The sequence below is a fragment of the Equus caballus genome, chromosome 15 (assembly GCF_041296265.1).
Source record: "Equus caballus isolate H_3958 breed thoroughbred chromosome 15, TB-T2T, whole genome shotgun sequence".
Classification (NCBI taxonomy): Eukaryota; Metazoa; Chordata; class Mammalia; order Perissodactyla; family Equidae; genus Equus; species Equus caballus.
Genome location: NC_091698.1, coordinates 74,799,344 through 74,824,607, shown reverse-complemented (window position 1 = coordinate 74,824,607; position 25,264 = coordinate 74,799,344). Strand labels below are relative to the sequence as shown.

The window sequence follows — 25,264 nt, the reverse complement described above, 5'->3', positions numbered from 1 at the left end:
TGCTAAATATCTCTTATTAGATGATGTCCATCAAATAGGATGACTCTTCCAGTGATGAACATGTGCTCTCCTAGCATTTTTAGTGTTACAGACCCTGGAGACCACAAAAGCAGTTCCTTTTCTCTAACTTAGGCCTTCTCTATGTCAAAATACCATTATTGGCCCTAAGAAACTGAATTGGAAGCAGAATAAAATTCTTTCAGCAACGTCTTCATTTTGTATGTGTGGGTATTCACTTGGAAAATCTTTGTTTTACCTTTCTTCTGTCCTCTCATGAACTTCATCAACAATGATATGGGTGATTCCTTGTAGAGCTGTATCTCCTTCTAGCCTTCTCAGCAGCACTCCTGTTGTGCAGTATAACAGTCTGGTGGCTGAGGACTTACAAGTAAAAGGGCACACAAAGCAGTCATGAAATTTTTGAAAAAGGGAAACACCTTCCTGGCAAAGCTATTTTGAATGGATAGGGATAGAGAATATTGGAAAAACAGCAGTTCCATTTAATATGAAACCATACTAAAAAACCATGCAGTTTTTTGGTGACAACCACAATAAAAGCTTTTCGACTTTTTATCAAAATTTTAAGTTTAAAACTGATAAAAACATTTAAAAATTATTATAAAACATAAAAACAACAGTGAGTGATGAAATCAAATCTGAATTTGGCCATTCCTTACTTGGTTAAATGGATTAAGACCCAGTTTTAAGAGCAAAACAGTACCTAATAGATCACTTCTGCCCGTAAAGAATACAAGGTCTTTATAGAGGAAATTAGTACACCCAAATAAGAGTTCCTATACCAGAATGTTTCTAAAAGGACTGCAGCCCCACTGAAGTATATATCCCAAATTGTCCATGAGTCTCCAGACCCCAAGAATTCTTTATACGTGAAAACCGCAAATTTCTGTTATCAGGGAAAAAGCAGAGCATACAAACCTTGACACTTTCTAACCGGATCTGGTATCCCACAGTCAAACCCACCCTTTCTGCTCTCTCTTTAGCAACACGTTCAGCGACAGAGATCGCAGAGATTCGTCGGGGCTGGGTACAGATGATGTTAGCCACCTTCTCAGGTGGTCCATTCAGAGAATCATCCAGAATAAACTGTGGAATCTGTGTGGTTTTCCCACATCTGCATGTCAAAACAAATAAGTCCTGAAATGAGAGTGCTAGTTCAAGCGCTAGTTAACTAAAGAAGCAATCATATGCAATGAGGGAAGTGAGAAAGCTAATTAGAATAAAAGTTGTACAGCTTTACCGATCTTCTAAACCTACCTTCTGACTTAATACCTACAGCTCGTAATTCCTAGGAATTTGCGCTCAGATCAAAGAGGCAGTCAAATGATAGTGTAGTATCACTTGTAAAACTGGGACTGCTAAATAAACATTAGATTAAGGTCTGTAAATGCTTCTAGTAATGAGAACTCTGTATATGAATCCTAAAGAAATAGGAGTACTAGCTAATGATTTTTAAAATACTTTATATTTTCCCCTTTGATGTATATTGATTTGGCTAAAAGTGGGCTGAAGCTAAAAAGAAAAGAAACTGGAAGACAAAGTTACTACCATACCAGTGAGTCTGGGCACACATGTAATTATTAAATTGAATACCCTTGAATACAGAACTAAATTAAGCCTGCAATTTGTCCCCGCTAAATAGGTTTGGATAACATATGGAGAATGTGAAATAAACAAAATAATGGGCCCTAAGGTGTTTTCAAAAGAACAAATAAAAGCTCTCAGGAAATCAGAATAAATTTAGAAGATGAAAAGTTTTCAAGCTAAATGTTCTGGAACTACCCTTTATATTTAAAAATGAACCTTGTTAAAAGCCTTTAGCGAGGCCTTTGCCTTAAAATTGTCTCAAGGTAGAGGTGTACAACGTCTTCAAATTCCTAGATGGATTTCTGAGTTTTGTTTTTGTTTTTTGTAATTTGGCTGTTGGTTACAGAAATTGCAATATTAGCGTCTGTGAAATATTATTTAATATTTGACAGGAAAAAGCACAAATAACACCAGCTACTGGTTTTTTAAAAGTAGAACTGGTTACGATAACGAGGGTACATATATCATATTTACATGCATTACAAATAAACTGCACTCTTACCCAGTCATACCACTTATAACAAGCACCTGATGCTGGCTCAATAATTTAAGAATGGTTTCTCTTTCTTCCCAAGTAGGGAGTGATTGTCTTTCCTGCAGAATCGACTGGAACTGTCTGGAAGCCTAATATAATAAAAGATAAGGATCAGTTGGATTACTTTGAATCACCTTTCACAAAGCTCTGAATCTGGAGTCCCATAGTTAGGCCTACCCTTTCCGCTTTTTCTTTAACAATTTGTTCAGAGACAGAAATTGCAGAGCTTTGTCGGGGTCAGATGCTGATGATTTTAGTCAGAATGCTGCTCAGAGAATCAGCCAGAATAAGCTGAGGAATCTGTGTGGTTTTCCTACATCCGAATAAACTGAAAGATTTTTTTTTCAAAGATTGGCACCTGAGCTAAGATCTGTTGCCAATCTTCCTTTTTTTCCTTCTTCTTCTTCTCCCCAAAGCCTCCCAGTACATAGCTGTATATTCTAGTTGTAGGTCCTTCTGGTTGTGGCATGTGGGATGCTGCCTCAACACGGCCTGATGAGTGGTGCCATGTCCGTGCCCAGGATCCGAACCAGCGAAACCACAGTCCGCCGAAGCTGAGCGCGCAAATTTAACCACTCGGTTAAAGATCTTAAGAGAAATAAACGTCTCTTGCTTAACAACTATCCAGCTCTTCCTAGCAAGAGTCTCTACACCAGCACTGTCCAATAGACTTTCTGTATGATGGAAATGTTCTATATTTGCGTTGTCCAATTTAGCAACCTCTGGCTACAGGTGGCTATTGAGCACTTGAAATGTGGCCAGTGTTACTGGGGAACTGAATTTATTTTATTTAATTTAAATTTAAATAGCTACATGCGGCTAGGGGCTACCACACTGGACAGCATAGTTCTACACGATATCAGATTTTCATCAAAATCAATAATACTAAGAGCACTCACTAAAGGGTTCTTTTTGGCCAGTCACTACATCTATGTAACTCAGTCTGACATCTAATGGCCAATGCTACAAACACTGTACTGCATGATAACATTATCGATATATTTTTGAATAATGTAAGAAATTTATATATCATTTTCTGCATATAATTTTATCATATAAATTTATCACCTCTAAACGCACTGATCAAATTGAATATGTAATTTTCGTTTCTACCACATTATTGTTTATGGTACGATTTTGTATTCATTCTGATGTTCTATGGGTATTGCACTATAGTAAATGTGATAGTGTTATACTGTATCAAAAATGAGATTCATAGAACTTTAGAACTGGAAGGGCCCTTCGCATCTAATTCAATCCCCAAACTGGTTAAGCAACTCACCTTTGTCCTAGATCCAACTCTGCCCTAACAGTTCACTTATGGGTTCTTTTAAAATGATCTTCATGAGAATGGGGTAAAAACAACATAAACTTTGGAAACAGAGAGAATTAGCTTGAACCCCTGTGTTGCCACTTACTAGTTGTGTGACCCTGGGCAAGTTATTTATCCTGTGAGCCTCTGAAATGGGGTAAGAGTCCCTCCCTATGCTTCTCCCTTTCCAAACTGATTTTTCTAATGTAAATCACAGTATTAATTTTTCTTTTGCTTATCAGATTGTCAACAGTATCAAAGCCACATGATTCTGAGAATATTTGGTATATATGTATATATTTCATTTTCACCAGCCATTGAATTTTTCAGAACTATCTAGAACATGCACCCAAATTTGCTGTGGCATGCAGAACTCTGACCACTCAGAGTGAAAAAGAACCAAAAGTATACTAGGCGGGGTAGCCAAAGTTTCCTAATTCCTAATCCCTTCATCCATACCTTAGGGAGGCAAGGCTAGCCGTTCTCTCAGAACACCCTACCTGTTTTATTCGGAACTGCTTGCAGATTTTAGCATTTTCAGCATGTACTGATTTTGCCTGCCAGTCATATCTTTTGGAAATCTTTTTCTTAAGGTTCACATAGCTTTCATTCTCCACTATAACTGGTGCAGGACCTTCATCCTCATCTGTCTCCTCCTCAGGTTCTGATTCTTTTTCAACTTGAAGGGGATAAAAGGAAACATTTGCGATATGGAGCCCTTTCTTTAGCAAAGGGGGAAGTCACTGTCTAACAAAGTAACAACAACAACAAAAATCATAAAACGGAGAAAAAGTTAAAGCTTGAATAAAGTAGGTTCATTCATTTCGATACTACTACTCTCACTGCTAAAGAACTTAAAATGCATCTTCAAACAAACTTTAATCAAGTATAAGTGGCTATTGTTAAACCAAATTAAAAACGAAGAGACAATCACGGCACAACTTATTAATCCAGTAGACTTTTTACATTCAAGCAATTAACTGAAAGTTTCAACTATTTGCAAGTGTTCCTAACATTCCATGACATAAAACAATCCAAATGTCTATCGAATGATGAATTGATAAACAAAATGTGATATATCACTATAATGGCATACAGTTTAGCAATAAAAAGGAATGAGGTCCTGATACATGCTGCAATAGGGATGAACAGTGAAAACGTTATGCTAAGTGAAAGAAGGCAATCACAAAAAGCCACATATTGCAATTCCATTTCTATGAAATGTTCAGAATAGGCAAATCCAGGGCTAGAATGTAGATTCATGACTGATGGGATTGGGGAAAGGAAGAAATGAGAAGTGACACTAACAGGTATGGGGTTTCTTTTTGGGGTGATGAAAATGTTCTGGAATTACATAGTGGTCATGGTTGTACAACTCTGTGAATATACTAAAAATCATTGAATTGTACACTTTCAAATGGTGAATTTTATGGTATGTAAATTATATCTCAATAAAGCTGTTACTTAAAAAAAAGTCCATGACACACAATTTGTCATTTCTTGAGGAATACATCTGAATCCTATAGGCTAGAAGCTCACACTTGGGAGTGAGTCAAGTGGCCAGTGAGTAAACCCAGCCAACTGTCCAGCATCCACATCTCAGTACAGCTTCATTGTTCTCTACCTATTGATGTTTACCTAGGAACGCTTATGAAATAATAAAAACTTGTTTCTCTGAAAGAAAGATGGCAACAAATAAGAGAGAATTCTCTGATGAACCTTGAAAAGAGGGTTTACTTGTGGTGTAAGTATCTGTACAGCAAACCTGGGTCTGGACAAAGCCAGAAGCTTGCATAAACATTCCTTTATTTGAGGATTTAAGGATTCATAAAGATAACCCTACTCTGAAGAATTCTGGGGGTCTGGTGTACTAAAAGCAGGAGGGTAAGGATAGTGGTATAGAAAGAGAAAGAACTCTAAAAACTCATTTGAAAGTAATCCCATATAAAGTATCAGAAGTAAACATCTGACCAAATGAATTAAATGAAACACATTTTCTAGGAAGATGCTTTGAGGTTCTTCCGACCCTCAACTGCTAGAATAAACTTATCATCTACACACTTTAAATTCAGGGAGCTCAAACACAATGACAAAATTAGGCCTTACAATTAAAGTCAGGGCATACTTCGGGGGATTCTCACGCCCTTTTGCCCATGGACTGAGGAGAATGACTTGCTTAAGATCTCTGGGAGATCCTAGACCAGCCCCGCTCTACAACACCATCCACGTGATCAATGCCTTACGTACCTTCTGGAATTTGATTTGAACCAAAAGAATTATTTGGAATCACTGGTTTACGACAGACAGGATTATTTACTCTGGTTGCAGAGGATACTGGCAGAGGGCTCACAGGAGGAACACTGTACTTGTGATGGGTATTTGTTAGTAACTTGACTATTTCTGATTCTTCCTCTAAAAGGGTTATCAAAGAATATACAACAGGTTCTGAAGTTTCTGCAAATATCAAGGCCTTGCCATAAAGGAACTCAGAAATATGTAAACGACAAGCCAGAGGTAGATTCTCATTGGTGGAATAAAATGCCACGAGGGGAGCTTGGTAGGGGTATTTGTGATCTTTAGAAAATCGAATTTCAAGTTCATATAAAAAAGATGCATCTTCGTTGGCATTAAGATGAGAATCATCGACACTTCTTTCTGCTCTTCCAACAATTTGATTTGGGGTCACTTCATGTTTGAATTTGCATTTTGATCCAAATTTACAATTTCCTTTGAGGTAAAATTTACAGACTTCAAGTGAAGTCTCCTGCACATTTTTGGTACTTTCCTTTGGCCTGGATTTGCAGAATTTACTTGTCAAATACTCCAGTTCTAGTCCAATGGTCCAGACTCTGTTCTGAATTCTTTCTATAAATTTTTCTCCACAGATTGACTTGAGAGCAAATGCTTCTTCCTGACGCTGTTCCACACACTCATCCAAGCTTATACGGGCAACTGCCTCTGAGATCTCCACCCTCTCTCCAAACGTCTCAGAAAAACACTGGGTGAGAAGATGTTCTAGTGATGCCCCCACATCTCCATCACAAATCCTCAGGGCTGCTTGACAGCGTTCCGTGTTGAAACCATATCTGCCAAGTACGAAACAGGACAAAAAAGACTGAGTAATATCAAATCACAGAAGTGAAATTCATTTAAATACATTTATGTGAAGTTATAACTATACATAGGCAGGGTTTGTATTTTGAAAAAGCATCTCTGACAATATTAATTCCTCCTTAATCCCCTATCCTAAAAGGGAGGATATTAGGCACATCAGGCACTGCTGGAACCCACACCATAGGAAAGTACTCAAGGAGCAGGAGTTGGGTTTATAACATGACTTCAGTTTCCTTGAATTCTCCACCAACTCCCATAAATGTTGAAAGCAATCACCTGGAGAGTTTTTGCACTGCAAATGTTGAGACTGCAAATTCTGGATTATAAGGCTCCACCAGGCCTGAGCCAGCATATTCCAAAGGATCAGCGTCAGGAACAAGGGAAGCTTCTCGTCCAGCTGACCAGTACTGCTCATCATCATAATCAGGCTCATCATCTTCCTCCTCCCCAGAAATGCCTCTTCTGGCAAAGGTAACATTTTCACATATTAGATTCTAATTTCTACTTACTTCAAAAGAAATTTAGCAAGAATGTAAGAATTTGAGAAGCCAAAGGACATAGGATCCTGACTACTATTCAGTCACTGATTTAATCTTTTATTGACCTATTAATTTATATCTTGGCAATTAACATCTATTGGGCATTTACTACACACTAGGTACTATGTTAAGTGTCTTATAAGTACTGTCTCTTTTAAATCTTTCCAATAACTCTACCAGATTCTATTGGAATTTCCATTTTTCAGATGATCAACTAAAACTTAGAGAAGATTAGTAACTGTCAAAGGTTATGCAGTAAAGAGCAATGACAGATTTTAACCAAGGCAGTCTGACCCCTGAGCCTGTTTTCCTAACCATAGAAGCCTTGGCTCCTCTCTCTCTCTTCTCATTCATAAAAACCATCCCTAATTTTTGGCTCTGATGTATAACCACCCTTCCTAAATCTAAGACAGATAAGAGATTTGTAGATAGGATGGAAATTGAGCTGTTCTTGACTGACGACTCATTAATTCTGGTAAATGGAAAGAATTAACTTCTCCAATTGAAATCACAAAGCAAAAAAGCCACAAGAATAAAAATTGTTTCTCTTAGACAGATGGTGATGAGAAGTGTAATCTTAAGACTTCATCTGCTCAACTCAATATCTGCTCCCACAACAAGACTTCTACTTGTTCACTACAAGGTTTTATTTGGAAAGCTGTCAATAAATCAATTACTAAATCCATATTGGCACTGTCCTAGAAAAAAAATAAAGATGAAAAGGCAATCTGTACTACTGCTCACAGATATTGCAAAACAAACTCATTCCAAAACTGTTGCTGAATAATTATTCTTGCATTTCTCTTGGCTCACTTTCTTATACAGCCACAACAGGATCAGTAAAGATACAGAATTCCAAAGACACACAGGATGTTCACACTACCAACAGATCTTCCTTAATGTAATAATTTACTCAAACAAAATAATTTACTCAGATCCAGCATCTGCATCTTGTTCCTGCAGGTCTCGGAGAAGAGCTTTCACTTTTTCCTGGTTCTCAGAAGTCATGTGTAGTGTCTGAAGGGGCACCTTGGCTTCGGGCCTCCATTTGGGGCGTGCCTCTCCTTTTCTTATGCTACTGTTGCTAGGTCTGCAAATGACACATGAACAAAACTGCACATTTAACTGTGATTAGAACTTTTACACTCTCCTCAGAGTCCCCAGATACATACAATGCGAACTGGACTGTCAAGTATCTTATGAAAGATGACAATGAATGTGAAGAGACTGTCCATTTTCTACAGTATTTTCCACACTTCATTATATTGGAACTGCTGGAAAAAAAACCCCTGATCTGATTCTTAATCATTAAGTCTGGCTTCACTAACTCAAGAATCCTCTGAAAAAAGCAATGCTATGATGACTCCCTGTGTACTAGAGGACTTTCAAGGAAATATGCTACACCCGAAAAGTATTTATTTCATACTATTTTAGGTACCCAATCTGAAAACAATCGAGAGTCTCATCTCAATTGTGAATACTAGGCCCTATATGTGAAATATTTACCTAAATTATCATTATTTCCTGATTACAAAAATAAAACAATAAATACATGAAAAGTAAAGAAGAGGAAAACAGAAGTCATCCTAATTCACATCATTCTTTTTCATATACTTTTTTATAAAATTGTACAGCATATATAATCTTTTATAATTGCTTTATTTTCTTATCAAAACAAAACTGACATTTCCCTAAAATTAAATATTCTCCTACAACATAATTTTAAATGGTTACATATAGATATAGATATACGGGAATTTATTTCACCAACCTTCATTGTTGGAATTTAGATTTTCGATACTCCCCTTCCAAACGTCTTTATTCTTTGAATTCCAGAAACCGTGCTCTCTTAGTTTTCCTCCCACTTCATTAGCAACTCCTCCTCAGCCTCCTTTGTTTGATCTCCTAATCTCTCAGCTCTAAAGCCTACAGTGCCCTTGGGCTCAAAGTTCAGACCTCTTCTCTATCTATATTCTATTTCCTCCGCTCTCATAGCTTTAAATAGCACTTATTCACAGAAGACTCAGACATTTACTTCTCTAGTCTCGTTCTTTTTCTTGAACTCCAGACTTATATATTAAATTGTCTATGATATCTCCACTTGGAAAGTACCTCCTAACCGGTCTTCCTGCTTCCAACCCATGCCCCTGTAGTCTCTTCTCCACACAGCACCCTAAGGCAGGGCTAGAGTATGGGTGTATAGACTGTACACTGTGTAACGTCTCCTGGCAGGGTAGGAGCGTGGGGATGAGAAGGGAATAAGGGAGGAGGGGACAGCAAGAGCTAAAATCCAGTCTATGCTCTGTTTGCCAAGCCATGCATCCTGGGGCTATAATTGCCCAAAAAAGGGGGCACCATTTTCTAATTCACATAAAGGCATATATTGAGTAGCAGCAACTCTGGCCAGAGTGACTGATGTCACACATCTTTGCCTCAAACCCTGCAACAGCTTCCCATCTTACTCAAAGCAAAAGCCAAAGTCCTTATAACGGCCTATAAAGTCACACACGGTGTAGCCTCTCAGATCTATCTGCTTATCACTCTTCTTCTTACCCATCCACTCCAGCCACATGACTTCCTTGCCATTTCCTAAACCTTCCAAGCACACTCTTGCCTTAGGGACTTCCCACTTGCTGTTCCCTCTGCCTTGAATGCTCTTCCCTTAGATAGCTTCACAGCTCACTTCTTCACTTCCTTCTTGTCCCTGCTCAAATGACACATTATTAGAGAAGACTTCTCTGATCATGCTGCACAAAATAGCAACTATTTAAAAATACCAGAAATCTATTTTGGTATTTTCTATCCCCTTTTCCCTTCTTTATTTTTCTCCAAAGCACTTACCACCTGACATATTCTGTATTTGTTTATGGTCTTTATACCTCAAACCTCCTTCAATGAAGACAAGGACAGTATTTTATTCATTGCTGTAATCCTAGTCCCTAAAACAATGCCTGGTGCACAGCAGGCACTCAGTAAATATTTGCTGAATGAAAGTCTAAGACTCTAAGAACCTATAATGTCTACGTTATCAAAAGAAGTGAGCTGCATATAACTCAGAAGTGACGTTCTTAAATCAGCAGCTAAAGTGAAAATAAAGTTTAAAATTATTCTGGATGACTCTTTAAAAAGGTGTCAGGTTTGAGACTGATATATTACCTCTCAATATGTCCAAAATGATCCTTTTTCTTCTAGAATAGAGAAAAATGTAGATTCTTTGGTTGAATAGCTGATGACGTACTTGATTATGCTAGGGACTATGTATGAAAAACATCTATTTACATTTCACATTTCAGTGTATCAGGCTTAAACTAGAAAAAGCACTTGGAAACTGAGACTGACTAAGGGAATAGCATATTCCTCCCTCCATATCTTGCTCACCATGGGGCCCAGATTCATTTAACGGCAAGTTTAAACTACTTAAATGCTATTTGTTTTCATTTTTTTCCCTGAATGTATAAAGTTGAATTCATTTAAGTTAAAAGCATGTATGATATGTACTCTTTGACATGAGTCTTAGACGCATCTTTTCCAATACTATGTCTACTCAGACAAGGTAAACAAAAGAAAAAATAAACAAAGGGGACTTTATCAGACTAAAGAGCTTCTGCACAGCTAAGGAAACCAGGAACAAAATGAAAAGACAACCCACCAACTGGAAGAACGTATTTGCAAATCATATATCTGACAAGAGGTAAATCTCCAAAATATATAAAGAACTCACACAACCCAACAACAAAAAAACCCAAACAACCCGATCAAAAAACGGGCAGACAGAGAAAGACAAACTCTATATGATTTCACTCATATGTCGAAGATAAACACATGGACAAAGAGAACAGATAGGTGGTTACCGGGGGAAGGGGAGCAGGCACAAAGGGTGAAGGGGTGCACCTATAAGATGAATGACAAATAAAATTTCACAATGTTGGAAACTATCATAACCTCAACAAAAAAAAAAGGACAGAGGATATGAACAGACATTTTTCCAAAGAAGATATACAGATGGCCAATAGGCACACGAAAAGATGTTCAATCTCACTAATCATCAGGGAAATGCAAATCTAAACTACACTAAGATATCACCTTACACCCATCAGACTGGTTATAATCACCAAGACAAAAAGTAACAAATATTGGAGAGGATGTCAAGAAAAGGGAACCATCATACACCACTGGTGTGAATGCAAACTGGTGCAGCCACTATAGAAAACAGTATGGAGATTTTTCAAAAAATTAAAAATAGAAATACCACATGACCCATCCATCCCACTACTTGGTATTTATCCAAAGAACTTGAAATCAACAATTCAAAGAGACTTATGCACTCCTATGTTCATTGCAGCACTATTCACAATAGCCAAGATGTGGAAGCAACCCAAGTGCCCATGGACTGATGAATAGATAAAGAAGAACATTCAAACAGTATAATGACCTGGATGAGCGCCTTGATTCACTGAAGATACAGAAGTCATCACCATCATCCCAAATTCTACTCGATGCCTTTCTATTGCCGCCACCACCACCACCACCACCACTGCCACCTCCATGAGATTTACTAGCATGACTCCTGCCTCCTCTTCCTCCTCTAGAAGACCCCTTTCCACCTCCTTTGCCTGGCTTGCCTTTTCTTCTTACTGAAGAACTCATTTTCACCTGCAAGAGAAAAAAGTAATACAGATATCATAAAATCAGACAAGTATAATATTCCTTTGTTTGTCAAAGTTATGGATATACGATAATTTAGAGAAATAAAGGAAAATGGACATTTTAAAACAGCCAATTTAAAGGAAGCATGGATAAATTGCTTCATAAAAGATTTACAAGCACATTCCCTTCAAGATTAATATTTAGTGAGTTTCTCTGACAGAGATTTCTTAACCAGGGATGTGCATCAGAAACACACAGAGAAGTTTCAAAACACACGTGCCTAGGCCCCAATCTTATATTCTGATTTAGTTAGGTCTGGTATAGGGTTTAAAAAATTCTAGTTGAAAAGAGATGTTTTCATGTATTTAATATGATCTGATAAACAAAATTTATATTTACATACATACTTTCAGAAACACAGCCCTGGCTCACAGATTTTGCCTGGGGGGAGTAAAAGTGTAGAGATTTTGTATGGGATCAAAGTTAAGTTGTTATTAGCTTAAAATAGAATATTATAACTGTATGATGTTTTTGTTGTTGTTGTTTGTTTGTGAGGAAGACTGGCCCTGAGCTAATATCTGTCGCCAATCTTCCTCTGTTTTACGTGGGATGCTGCCACAGTGTGGCTTGACAGGCAGTGCTAGATCCATGCCCTAGATCCAAACCTGCAAACCCCAGGACACCGAAGTAGAGCGCATGAACTTAACCACTATGCCACTAGGTTGGCCCCGTATGATGTTTTATGTAAACCTCAAGGTAACTACAAAGCAAAAATCTATAGTAGCTACACAAAAGATAAAGGAATCAAAGTGTACCACTACAGAAAATTGTCAAATCACAAAGGAAGACAGCAAGAGAGGTAGAAAGGAACAAATCTATAAAACACCTAGGAAACAACAAAATAGTAATAGTAAGCCCTTACCTATCAATAATGACTTTAAATGTAAATGGATTAAATTTTCCAATCAAAAGACAGAGCGGCTGAATGGGTAAAAAAGCAGGACCCAACTATACGCTGCCCACAACACAACTGCTCCAGCTTAAAGACATATATAGACTGAAAGTGAAGGGATGGAAAAAGATATTCCAAGCAAATAGAAACCAAAAGAGAACAGGGGTAACTAGACTTACATCAGACAAAATAGACTTTTCTAGTCAAAAACTGTAACTAGAGATAAAAAAGATCATTACATAATGATAAAGGGGTCAATTCATCAGGAGGATCTAACAATTGTAAATATTTATGTACCTAACATCAGAGCACCTAAATATATAAAGCAAATATTAACATATCTGAAGAGAGAAATAGAGAGCAATACAATACTAATAGGGGACTTTAATACCCCATTTTCAACAATGAATAGATCATTCTGACAGAAAGCCAATAAGGAAACATTGGACTTGAACTGTAATTTAGACCAAATGGACCTAACAGACATATATAGAACATTCCATCCAACAGCAGCAGAAAACACACTCTTCTCAAGCACATATGGAACATTCTTCAGGACAGATCATATGTTAGGCCATAAAACAAGTCCTAACAAATTTAAGAATACTGAAATCATCTCAAAAAATTAAAAACAGAAATACCATACGATCCAGCTATCCCACTACTGGGTATTTATCGAAAGAATCTGAAATCAATGATCCAAAGAGATTTATGCACCCCTATGTTCACTGCAGCATTACTCACAATAGCCAAGATGTGGAAGCAACCCAAGTGCCCATCTATAGCTGAATGGATAGAGATGATGTGGTGTATATACACATATATATATACACACACACACACACACACACACAATGGAATACTACTCTGCCATAAAAAAGACGAAATTGTCCCGTTTGCAACAAATGTTATGATGCTAAGCGAGATAAGTGTATGATGTTAAGTGAAGTAAGTCAGACAGAGAAAGATAAATAGTGCATGATTTCACTCATATGTGGAAGATAACAAATACATGGATAAAGAGAACAGATTAGTGGTTACCAGAGGGGAAGGAGGTTGTGGGAGCGGGGGGGAAGGGTTAAAGGGGCGCATATATATGGTGATGGATAAAAATTGCACTACTGGAGGTGAACATGATGAAGTGTATTCAGGAACTGATAAACAATAATGTACTCCTGAAATTACACCATGTTATAAACCATTATAATCCCAATAAAATTACTTGGGAAAAAAAAAGAATACTGAAGTCATATCAAGCATTTTTTCTTACCACAATGGTATGAAACTGTAAATCAATAACAGAAGGAAAACTGCAAAACTCACAAATATGTGGACATTAAATAACATGCTCCTGAACAACCAATGGGTCAAAGAAGATATCAAAACAGAAATTAAAAAATATCTTGAAACAACTGAAAATGGAAACACAACATAACAAAACTTACAGGATACAGCAAAAGGAGTTCCAAGAGGGAAGTTTGTAGTGATAAATGCCTACATTAAGAAAAAAGAAAGATCTCAAGTAAACCTAAATTTACACCTTAAGAAACTAGAAAAAAAGAACAAACTAAGCCCAAAGTCAGCAGTATGCATAATGTAAGCACCAGAAAGATAGGAGACAAAGAAAAGAGCAGAAAAATGTTCAAATAATGGCAGAAGATTTCTCAAATTTACTGAAAGACAATAACCTACACATCCAGAAAGTTCAAAGGACTCCAAGTAGGAGAAACACAAAGTGATTCACAAACAGACATAATATAGTAAAAATGCGGAAGGTTAAAGACAGGAGAAAATTCTGAAAGTAGTAAGAGAAAAACAACCTGTCACTTACAGGTATAACCCCAGTAAGATTAATGGCTGACTTTTTGGCAGAAATAATGGAGGCCAGAAGGCAGTGACATAATACATTCAAAGTACTCAAAGAAAAGAACTGTCAATCAAGAATCCTATATCCAGAAAAGCTATCTTTCAAGAATGAAGGTGAAATAAAAACTTTCCCAGATGAAAATAGATAATTTGTTGACAGCACACCTACTTAAGAAATACTAAAGGAAGTTCTTCAGGTTGAAGCAAGTGACCTTTCACGGTAATTTGAACCCCCACAAAAAAATAAAGAACACCTATAAAGGTAATTACATAATTATATTTTTAAAAAGTATAAATGCATAGTTTTATCCTTTACATAACCGATTTTAAAAGCAATTATATAAAATAATATGTATATGATGTAATATTGGACCTATAATATATAGAAATGTAATATATTTGCCAATAATAGCATGAAGCAAGTTGGTGGGAGCATAGTAGTATTGGGCTAAAAAAATAACTACCAATGGTAAAGTAATACTCATAACAATGTATTGCTGGGTTTGTAATATTAATAGATGTGATGTGTATAACAGTAACACCACCGAAAGGAGGGGAAAGGAATATAGCTCCAGTCCTATGCCACACAACAAGATTTCATTCAATGATGGACCACATATACAATGGTGATCCCCTAAGATTACTACCATACAGCCTAGATGCATAGTAGGTTATACCATCCAGGTTTGTGTAAGTATACTCTATGATGTTCACACAATGACGAAATCACTTAATAATGCATTTCTTAGGATGTATCCCTGTCATTAAGTGACACATGACTGTATATGAGAGTAACATTTCTATATATTCCTAAAATTGAGCTACTATAAATGTGAAGCTGATTCTGACATGTTAAAATGTAGATGATAAACCCTGGAGCAGTCGCTAAACAAGAAACCAAAAACTTAAAAAAATATAGTGAAAAAATCATTAAAGAAATTAAAATATTACATTAGAAAATATTCACTTAATGGCTGAACACAAAAGAAAGCAGTAAAGTAGGAACAGAGAAACAAAACAGACATGAGACATATAGACAATAAAAAGTAGAATGGCAGACATAAATCCCACTATATCAATAATAACATTATATGTGAAGAAATTAAACAATTCAATAAAAAAATTACCAGACTGGATAAAAAAACATGATATGACTATATGCTATTTATTTATCAATTTAAATTCAAAGATACAAATAAATGGAAAGTAAAAGGATGGAAAAAGATAAATGATGCAAACAGCTACCACAAGAAAGCTGAAGTGGCTATGTTAATATCAGACAAAATAAACTTTAAAGCAAAAAATGTTATTAGAGATAAAGAAGGACATTTCATAATGAAAAAAGGGTCAATCGATCAGGAAGATATAACAACTATAAACAAATATGCATTTAATAACAGAGCACCAAAATACATGAAACAACAACTGACAGAAATGAAGACAGAAATAAACAATGTAATAACAGTAGGAGACTTCAATAACCCACTTTCAACAATGGTAAAGAACAACTAGATGTAAGACCAACAAGGAAACAGAAGACATGAAACACAGTACAAACCAACTAGACCTAACAGACATCTATAAAACACCTTACCCAATATATATTTTTGTCATGTGGACAAGGAAAATTTTTCAGGACAGACCATATGCTACACTATAAAACAAACGTCAATAAATTAAAAAAGAGAAATAATACAAAGTATCTTTGGCAATCACAGTGAAATGAAATAAGAAATCAAGAGCAGGAAAAAATTTGGGAAACTCACAAATATGTGGAAATTAAGTAGGTCTTGACATTCTTTTCTTCAAAATCCTTCATAATTATACATATTTATTTAGGGCTTAGTTCATGTTTATCTCTCTCCTCCTTCTCTCAGAAAGCTCTTTGAAGGCAAGGATTATGTACATTTTGATTATGAATACACCTCTAACACAGTGTCTGGCATATAGCAGGATTTATATGTATTTGTGGAATGAGTGATAGTTGAATAAATGGCTAACACGAGAATGGAGATTCATTCATTTATTTATTCATTCCACAAATATTTATTGAGCACTTATTATGTGCCAGATCCTAGAGATATAACAGCAAAAAAGACAAAATTCCTGCCTCATGAAGCTTACCTTCTAGAGGGTAAGACAAACAACAAATAAACAGATATATAATATCAGTTAAGTGCTATGAAATAAAAGAAAAACTCTGAGGCTGTTATTTTAGATAGAGTGGTCAGATAAGAGTGGTCATCTCTCTGAGATCATATTTGAACAGACACCCGAACATACTGAGAGCATGAGCTATGAAATATTCGTGAAAAGAGCATTCTAAGCAGAAGCAATAATAAATGCAAAGGTGCCGAGTGCGGAACATGTTCAGTGCACTGGGCTAGATAAACATAAGGAGTCTGGTGGGTCTGTAGTGAAGTGAGGAAAGGGTATGCGGTCAGAGAGTAGAGAGGGCCATAAAGGCCCTGGGAAGGACTTTGAATTTTATTCTAAATTTAACAGGAAGTCACCAGAGAGCTGAGGCAAAAGCTTGATATGACTGACTTACGTTTTAAAACAATTACTCTAGCTGCCATGTGACAAATATAAAGACTGTAGAGGTGAGGAGAAACCAGGAGGCCAGTTAGGAAACTACTGCAGTTGTTCAGACTAGAGAAAAAGTACAGTGAGTTGGACTAGGGTGAGAGCAAGTTGAGTTGAAAAGTGGTCATAGATTCTCAACATACTTTAAAGGTAGATGAACTGGATGAAAGGTACGAGAAAGTAGTATCTAGAATTACTGCAATATTTTTTGGCCTAGGTTAACTGGGTGAATAGTGGTGCCATGTACTCAGAACGGGAATGTTGGGGAGGAAAAGATTTGGCGTGGCGTCACAAGTTCAGACTGGATATGTTATGAGATGCCTATTAGATACTCATATGACGATATGTAGAAGGTAGTCGGATATACAAGTCTGCACTGAGGGGAAAGGTAAGATTATTTCATTTAATCCTCTAAAACTCTTATAATTATTGCTTTCTATATTTTATAGAGGAGGAAACTAGAGTACAGATAAATTACATGACTTATCTAATGTCACCAATTATAGAAACAAAGCCTGGAGTCAGGGTTTGAAACAATCCATTTGACTCCAAAGCTGAAATTCTTTCCATCGTATCACCCCCTATCCCCACACACCTGTACCTTTTACCATCAATTCAAAGTTTAATGATAAGCCAGTCCCTCTTTGATTTGTGCCTGGGTCTTAATTTATAAACGTGATTGAGTGACAACATGGAGAGGTCAATGCCATTGAGAAAAAAGTTAAATGTTACTCACAGTTTCTCTAGAAAGGAGAGGCATGCCATGCCACAGCAGGCCCCAGGGGGAAGCACCAGTGTTACCGAGGAGGCAGGGAGGAGCCAAGGGAAGGCGACCACAGTCTTTCTTGGGGTTTCCACCAGAAAGGTGAGGTGGGGCAGGGTAAACAGGTTAGTATTGGCTAGTCTGAATAATTCCAGCAGACTTTGGGGCACAGCGGCTGTCCCTAGTTGCCTGGTACCTGGCCTAGGATTGATCAAGGGCAGGGAACTACTGGCTTGGGTGTGAGAACTAGATAAAGGACGTGGTTGGTAGTATGGATATAAGATTGGCTGGTTTGCATATGAAAGGCATGGTCACACATGAGTTGTTAATTACCTAGCCCTGGGAAGGGCAGTTTCCTCCTGGCCAGCTAGGCCTGCAAGACGTCAAAACACCATAAAATATAGAAAAGAAAAAATATGATTAATATACTTTTCCAATCCAAATTTAAAACTCCATCATTACAAGTTTGCTCTGACTTTAGATCCTCTTAGATAAGATCGTAAGAAAGAAGTCCAACTACCTCAAGGTCTTCTGTAAAAACAGTGGTACATACACATATACTCACAAAAATGCAGGGGCATTAAAAGCTTAATGGGAGACCAAAACAATGGGACAAAATGAATTTCGTAAAGTTGTGCATCAATAATTACCTATTATTTCTAAAATTTAGAAAAAGACAGAAAGATCAGAGCTTCATCTCAAAAACCACCCAGCCCAGGTAAGTTTGTGTAGTAAGAAATATTAGGAAAAAGCAAGAAAATATTGTGCTTTGTTTAAAAAAGAAAATAGTGGGTAGCCAACCAGACCAAGCCACAGTTAGCTTGCCTAAAGAGCCATCAACAACTTGTCTCACACCAACCCAGAAAATGTTACCTTTACAATCTGGTCTGAGATCTACTCTCCAAAGTTGAATGGAGACTTGCTGGCTGTAGCCAATACGATTCTCTCCAGACGTTTTCCAGGGAACAGGAATTCAGTTGTATAAGCCACATGGATAGATTTCACTATTCTATTCCATTTAGCCTGGGAAGATTCCAACTACCTTTCTTCAGCGTGGACAGAGGAAGAGTATCCTTTGTTTCACACCCAAGTTTGGCCTCCCAGACACAGAATCACCAAGATGGGCACTGAAAGCTGACCACACACCACTCCCCTCCCAGGCAAATCTCTGACTGATCCCATATATCTAGCTCCAGACAGATACCCAGACCTGGTACCTTTCTTCCAGCACACATCGTCCCAATCCTCTCCCCCAAATAACCACTCGAGATGGAGAGAGAGACAAGAAAGGAAGCCTGAGCCCCTCCAATCCAATCCTCTACCCGGCTCCGAGCCTGAATTCAGTTACCCCGCTTCCAGCGTGCGCGTAGGCAACCTCAGCTGCCGACCCCCATCGGGCCCGGTCCCAGGGCCTGGGATCCTGTCGGTCCAAACTCACCGGCCCCAGCTAGATAGGCTGGATCCCTCCGGCCCAGGAGGGTGCTCAGGCTCTGACCACTCCTGGAGAGGGAGACAGTAGAAAGGTCCACACACTGACAAACAGGGCGACGCACAGAGCACGCACACGGACACACATTCCTTGTCCGTGGAAGTGGAGGCCGTACCAGGCTCGCAGCGCTGCTTCCCGGAGCGGCTGTCAGGAGGGAGCGCCCAGGGGCGAAAGGTCCCGCCAGGGCTCGGCCACCCTCACGGATCTCACCTGGGGCGGCCCCGCCGCGGCCCAGCTGCAGCTGCACAACCCAGGCGCCTTCTGATTGGCTGAGCCTCACCCCTCGGATATTCGCTTCCGGGTGAGAGGTGCGTAGTCGCCACAGCAACCGAGTCGCACTGGGCGCATAGCTAGCGTTTGGCTCCCTGCGGGTCGCAGAGCTGGCGGCCCAGGAGGAATCGCAAAGTCAAGAAAATCTCTCCAACACCTCTCTGTCATGTGAGTACCGCGTCCCAACGCCCCGAGCGGGGTAAGGCGTCTTTAAGAAAAACTCGTGTTGAGCCAGAGTTCGGCCCCTGGTAACTCCGGTGCGGCTGTGACAAATTTCCTGAGCGTCTACACTGGGGTTGGGGTGGGGGCCGGAGAGCTCTTGGCTTGGGATCAGGAGACCTGGATTCCAGCTCTGATTCGGCCGTTCATTCGCTGTCGTGACACCTTAGGCAAGTGCCAACCTCTCTGGGTTTCAGTTTCCTCTATGGCGCCAGACGATCTCCATCTCTGAGGTTCCCTTTAGCTCTAACATTCAAAGCTTCGAATGTGGAACCATTTAAGGGCAATTGAAAACGGTTCGGTTTCTTGTATGATCAAGTGCTCTGATTAAAAAGCATTTAACGATTGCTTCCCAAGTGCCATTCATTCACTAGACGTTCGGTTCCCACCAGCAAGTACTAAGCACTGAACTGGACACTAGGGTGAGAAAAGAGATTTGACTGATCCGCGATCCCTGACCCAGACGAGCCAGGATCTTGATAGAGGTTTCCGGCACAAAAGCGTGATTTTAATAGGGTCCTAAGGGCTGTAGTAGGGATAGGCCCAGAGTGTTGTGGGGGCTCCTAGAGGAGTCGGGCTGAGGGGAGAGAAGAAAGGCTTTGCTCAGGTGAAAGCTCCGTTTTTCTTTGTGGCTCTTTCTGGGAAAAATTTTCAACCTTCTGTTCTAGTTCACTAATTTACTTTTCAGTTGTGTCCATTCTGTTATTCAGCCCTTCTAAGGAGTTGTATTTCACCAATTATATTATTCATTTCCTAGGTGGCTCATTGGTTCTTTTTCATAACCACCTGTTCCTGCCTCAAGGATACTATACCCTCCCAGTCTCTCTGAGGATGTTACAGTATTTTAAAGTCTTCTACCTATTGTGTTATTAACTCTGTTTTCTCAGAGTGAACTGCAAGCCTTTCTCAAATGGCACCTAAATTAATTTTTAAATAAAAATTATCAGTTCTTGGGGCCAGCCCGTGGACGAGTGGTTAAGTTTGTGCACTCGGCTTCAGCAGCCCAGGGTTTTGCTGGTTTGGATCCTGGGTGCGGACATGGCACCGCTCATCAGGCCATGTTGAGGCAGCATCCCACATGCCAAGCTAGAACCCACAACTAAAATATACAACTATGTACTGGGAGGCTTTGGGGAGAAAAAGGAAAAATAAAATCTTTAAATATATATATATATATCAGTTTTTTTGCTCCACCCATAGAAATTCTGAATCTGTAGTTTAGAGTAGGGCCAACTTGCAGGTGACTCGGATGCAGGGATCATACTTTGAGTAACATTCTAGTGGACGCTATTGTCCTAGAAGTTAGAGTTTACTTATCTTCTCTACATATGAGTTTTCTTCAGTATTGGAAAAAGTTTCTAATGTTTTAATCCACTAAATGCCCCAGGGCTCTGAGACATAGATTCCTCACCCTCCAACCCCAGTCCTGTGGTTTTCTTTTTCAGTTTTTTTTCCCCTGTGGTTTTCTTCATTTTTCACCTGGTCTGCATCCCAGTCTCATTCTGTTTGGACCCTCCCCGCCCCCCCCCCCCCCCCCCGCCCCAACCCTACCCCTCCTTGCTTACTATCTTTCTTTACTTTCTATTTCCTCCTACTGCCAAATCAGAGATTCTGCACTCTACCTTACCTCTTGAGACAATCCACAGATCATATAGGCTACCCAAGAGAAATAAAAATATATGTCCATACAAAAACTTACACTTGAATGTCCATAGCAGCATTATTCATAATAGCCCAAACTGGAAACAACCCAACTGTCCATCAACTGATGAACAGATAAACAAAATGTGTTCTTTCCATACAATGGACTATTCGGCCATAAAAAGAGATGAAGTACTGATACATGCTACAACATGGATGAACCATGAAAACATTATGCTAAGTAAAAGAAGACAGTCACAAAGGACCACATATTATATGACTCCATTTCTATGAAATGTCCCGAATAGGCAAATCCATCGAGACAGAAAATAGATTAGTGGTTGCCAGGGGCTGGAGCAAGGGCTGGGAGGGAATTAAGGGAATGGAGAGAAACTGCTTATGGGTACAGGATTTCTTTTTGGGATGATTAAGATATTCTAAAATTAGCTTGTGGTAATAGTTGCACAATTCTGAATGTGTTAAAAACATTAAATTGTGTGCTTTTGAAAGGTAAGTTTTGTGGTATGTGAATTATATCTTAATAAAGCTGTTATAATAAACAGACAAATAAATGAAAATGGACCATCTAGACAAAATTATTTATTTTCCCAGGACCGTACTCTATACTATGGAAATGCCAAGTAATCATGATATGCTTGTGATCATATGAAGTGAGTCTATTTGGTTAACTCGTAAAGCACATTTGTTATAGTTCTTATGATGTAAAAATATTTATTCATGTGACTTTTCTTAAATCTTAAACAGCTGCAGAAGTGTATAAGATAAACTTTATATTTCCAAATGGAGACAAATATGGTAAGCATACATTTCAATTACTTTTTCTATACAGACTAAAATTAAATAGCTTAAGAGTGAAAAAATGAGATGGTCACATTTTATAAAACTGCTATTGGGATATTAACTCCATTAAATAAAATAACGTAGAAAAACTAATTGGTGAACAGATTTTAGATCTAAACTCTAATGTTAAGTCTAGATAGCATGCCTTGGAAACCTATGAGATCTGTGAATCTTCCTGCCCTTGAGTCTCAGTGGTTACCAGACCTGCTAGGTCCATGGAGCTTCTCATCCGTGGCCACATTGGTTTCAGTACTAGGGAGCCAATGAGACCCGTAGGGGTGCAGTTGTGATTAGGCCTGAACATAAATACTTTATTACTTAGTCAAACAGGGTTCTCATTTATAATCTTCAGTATTTCTCTCTTGTTTAGATGGTGACTGTACACGAACATCTTCGGGAATCTTTGAGAGAAATGGAATAGGTATTCATACTACTCCTAATGGGATTGTCTACACAGGAAGCTGGAAAGATGACAAGGTATTATTGTTCTTTTGAACACTGACAGTGAATAAGTAATCCTATTGATTGAATGATTCCAGGCATTTCACCATTAATCAAAAACACATATGAATAGACTATACAATAAAAATAACAAATGATTATATTTAATGTATATGAGTAATATTAAACCTATGCAGAGAGCTAATCATCATCATTGTCTTTCTCATCTCCTCTTCGTTGAGTAAACTAAACTCATTACATAATTTTCTAGTTAATCCTCATAGCAACCTCATGAGGTAGGTAACATTAATACTTCTGTTTTACAAATGAGGGAAATCAGGGTCAGGTTTCTTGCCCAGCTGGGAAGTGATGAAACAAGAATGTGTATCCAGGTCTGCTTGAGTATAAATTTTTGTTCTTTAGGACATTTTTATACTGTTTCCTGGGATAGATAACTAAACTGGTTGCCCTTTAAGATATGGTCAAGGTACCTCAAGGACCCCTATTTTCATCATCATGGACTGCTGAGATGTTCAGGTGTCTCAGATCAGGAACATATGACTTGACAGCCTTCAAAGAGAGATATATATGAAGGAAAATGATAAAAATGTTGTCTTATTTTTGTGGAAATAAAAGGTGATATGATGATGGATTGAATAAGAACTGAGTGGTAGACATATGTGCACCCTTTTGAAGTGTTCTAGGACAACTGAAGGTTAGTTACTGAGGTCGTTTCCTTTATTACAAACAGATGAATGGTTTTGGAAGACTTGAGCATTTTTCAGGAGCAGTATATGAAGGACACTTTAAGGACAATATGTTTCATGGATTGGGGACTTATACATTCCCAACTGGGGCAAAGTACACTGGAAATTTCAATGAAAATAGGTGAGCTTAAAATAAAAAGTCACTGCAGTTCTAAAAGATTCTTTTCAGCCATGTTTGCTTAAATATTAAATTTAGTTAATGTTAAATATTCTTTTGCAATGTATTTAGTTCAAAGATGTTTATAATGTATTTTGTAAGAGTTGTTGGCTTATGTTGGGGAGGAAAATGTTGTAAGAGAGGCTAAGACCATCATGAGCCTCCAAAAGAAGATATCATTCTTGGTAATAATCTGTTAGACTTTTCATTTATTTCCTCTTGACTTCTCTAGTCTATAGAACTTTTTGCAGTCAGCTTGGAAAGGGAAAGCTTGTCACAATTACTGAGAAAATTTACACCAAAAATTACTTTTCCTTGAAATAGCTTGACAAACTTTTTAAAAAACAGCCTTGAGGCTAATTTCATAATTGTTTATTTCATTTTGACCTGATATGTGTGTACATTTTTACTAGGCTAATTTTTAAAATGTAAGCAAAATTAGTTAATTTTCGAACTGCAGAAATCTACCCACTGTTATCCTTTCTGAGCATATGCTTGTAGGAAAAATGAAAGTGAAATGAAACATGAGCACAGCATTACAAACTTAATCTTCATCCTAAATACCATGCCATGTCACCCAGAGGTTCATGTTCATTTATAAATACCCCTTGATTATTTCCACAATTGAAAGTGCAACCTACAACCTAATTGTTATGAAGTGGTTGATGTGAATACATTTTGAGGAGGGTAGACAAGTGTTCACCTATTTTGAGTGCAAGTCTATGACAGTAATATATAAACTTTTTCCGCTGATGTTAATAAAGAGAGAAAAATCTAACCAAATGAGTTAGAGGTCCGTTTGTTTATGCAAAGTGTGTTTTCACCACTCCAAAGAGTCTAACAAAACACCAGCACAGAGCACAGTGCCTCAAACATAATTGATGGTCAGTAGATATTTGTTGAATAAATGAATGAACTAATATAAACTTTTCATTTTTTAACTGATTGTTACAGTTTTGTGTAAACTTAGCATATATGATCCTAAAGTCTTGGACGCCAAAATTGTATAATGACAATGTTCATTTGGAATAGTAATGTTTTTTGTAAGATATGAAAGCAGGATGCCAGATTTTCAATCAAACTTTGAAAGTGAAAAGATATGATTCTTCAGACGTAGTACATAATATACTAGACCATCTTATATCTGGGCTATAAATTCTTGGTCTTGGTTAATGAACAAACTTATCTTTTACTATTACAGGGTGGAAGGTGAAGGACAGTATACTGATATCCAAGGACTAGAATGGTGTGGTAACTTTCATTTCACAGCTGCTCCAGGCCTGAGACTAAAGCTCCACATGTAGATATTCTGCATTAAAGCTTTAATGTGATAATTGAAGCTTTTAGTTGTAAGGAAAACTGTAAAATGTGTCATCTGAAGTAACTTCATACACTGCTTCTATATTATAATTTTGCTAATAAAGCCATCACTCACTTATGCCTTTTTGAACTTTATTTTCATTATCTTATAATTAGTTTAAAATAAATTATGTGATCCGA

The 25,264-nt window shown here is 37.9% G+C and overlaps 2 protein-coding genes across 11 annotated transcripts in view; one reads left to right on the top strand and one right to left on the bottom strand.

Annotated features, from left to right (window-relative positions):
• Positions 1–20,136, bottom strand: part of DHX57 (DExH-box helicase 57) — a 52,054-nt gene extending 31,918 nt beyond the window's left edge. Inside the window, exons 1-11 of one of the 10 annotated variants that reach the window (XM_070235556.1) lie at positions 19,524–19,660; positions 19,268–19,419; positions 18,253–18,292; positions 11,538–11,758; positions 8,037–8,195; positions 6,843–7,028; positions 5,700–6,538; positions 3,953–4,131; positions 2,108–2,229; positions 937–1,132; positions 257–381 (exon numbers count right to left, since the gene is read on the bottom strand). In XM_070235556.1, the coding sequence (XP_070091657.1) occupies positions 257–381; positions 937–1,132; positions 2,108–2,229; positions 3,953–4,131; positions 5,700–6,538; positions 6,843–7,028; positions 8,037–8,195; positions 11,538–11,752 (2,021 nt within the window). In that variant the 5' untranslated portion in view covers positions 11,753–11,758; positions 18,253–18,292; positions 19,268–19,419; positions 19,524–19,660. Of the gene's footprint in view, positions 1–256; positions 382–936; positions 1,133–2,107; positions 2,230–3,952; positions 4,132–5,699; positions 6,539–6,842; positions 7,029–8,036; positions 8,196–8,876; positions 11,759–18,252; positions 18,293–18,792 lie in introns of all 10 variants that reach the window. The other 9 variants (XM_070235558.1, XM_070235557.1, XM_005600034.4 and 6 more) reach the window with 9 other exon arrangements.
• Positions 19,717–25,202, top strand: MORN2 (MORN repeat containing 2). Its single transcript, NM_001433540.1, has 5 exons — positions 19,717–19,846; positions 22,304–22,354; positions 22,770–22,876; positions 23,592–23,728; positions 24,966–25,202. Exons 1-5 carry the CDS (start codon positions 19,789–19,791, stop codon positions 25,066–25,068), a joined length of 456 nt encoding a protein of 151 aa, NP_001420469.1. The 5' UTR covers positions 19,717–19,788; the 3' UTR covers positions 25,069–25,202.
• Positions 25,203–25,264: the final 62 nt, after the last annotated feature.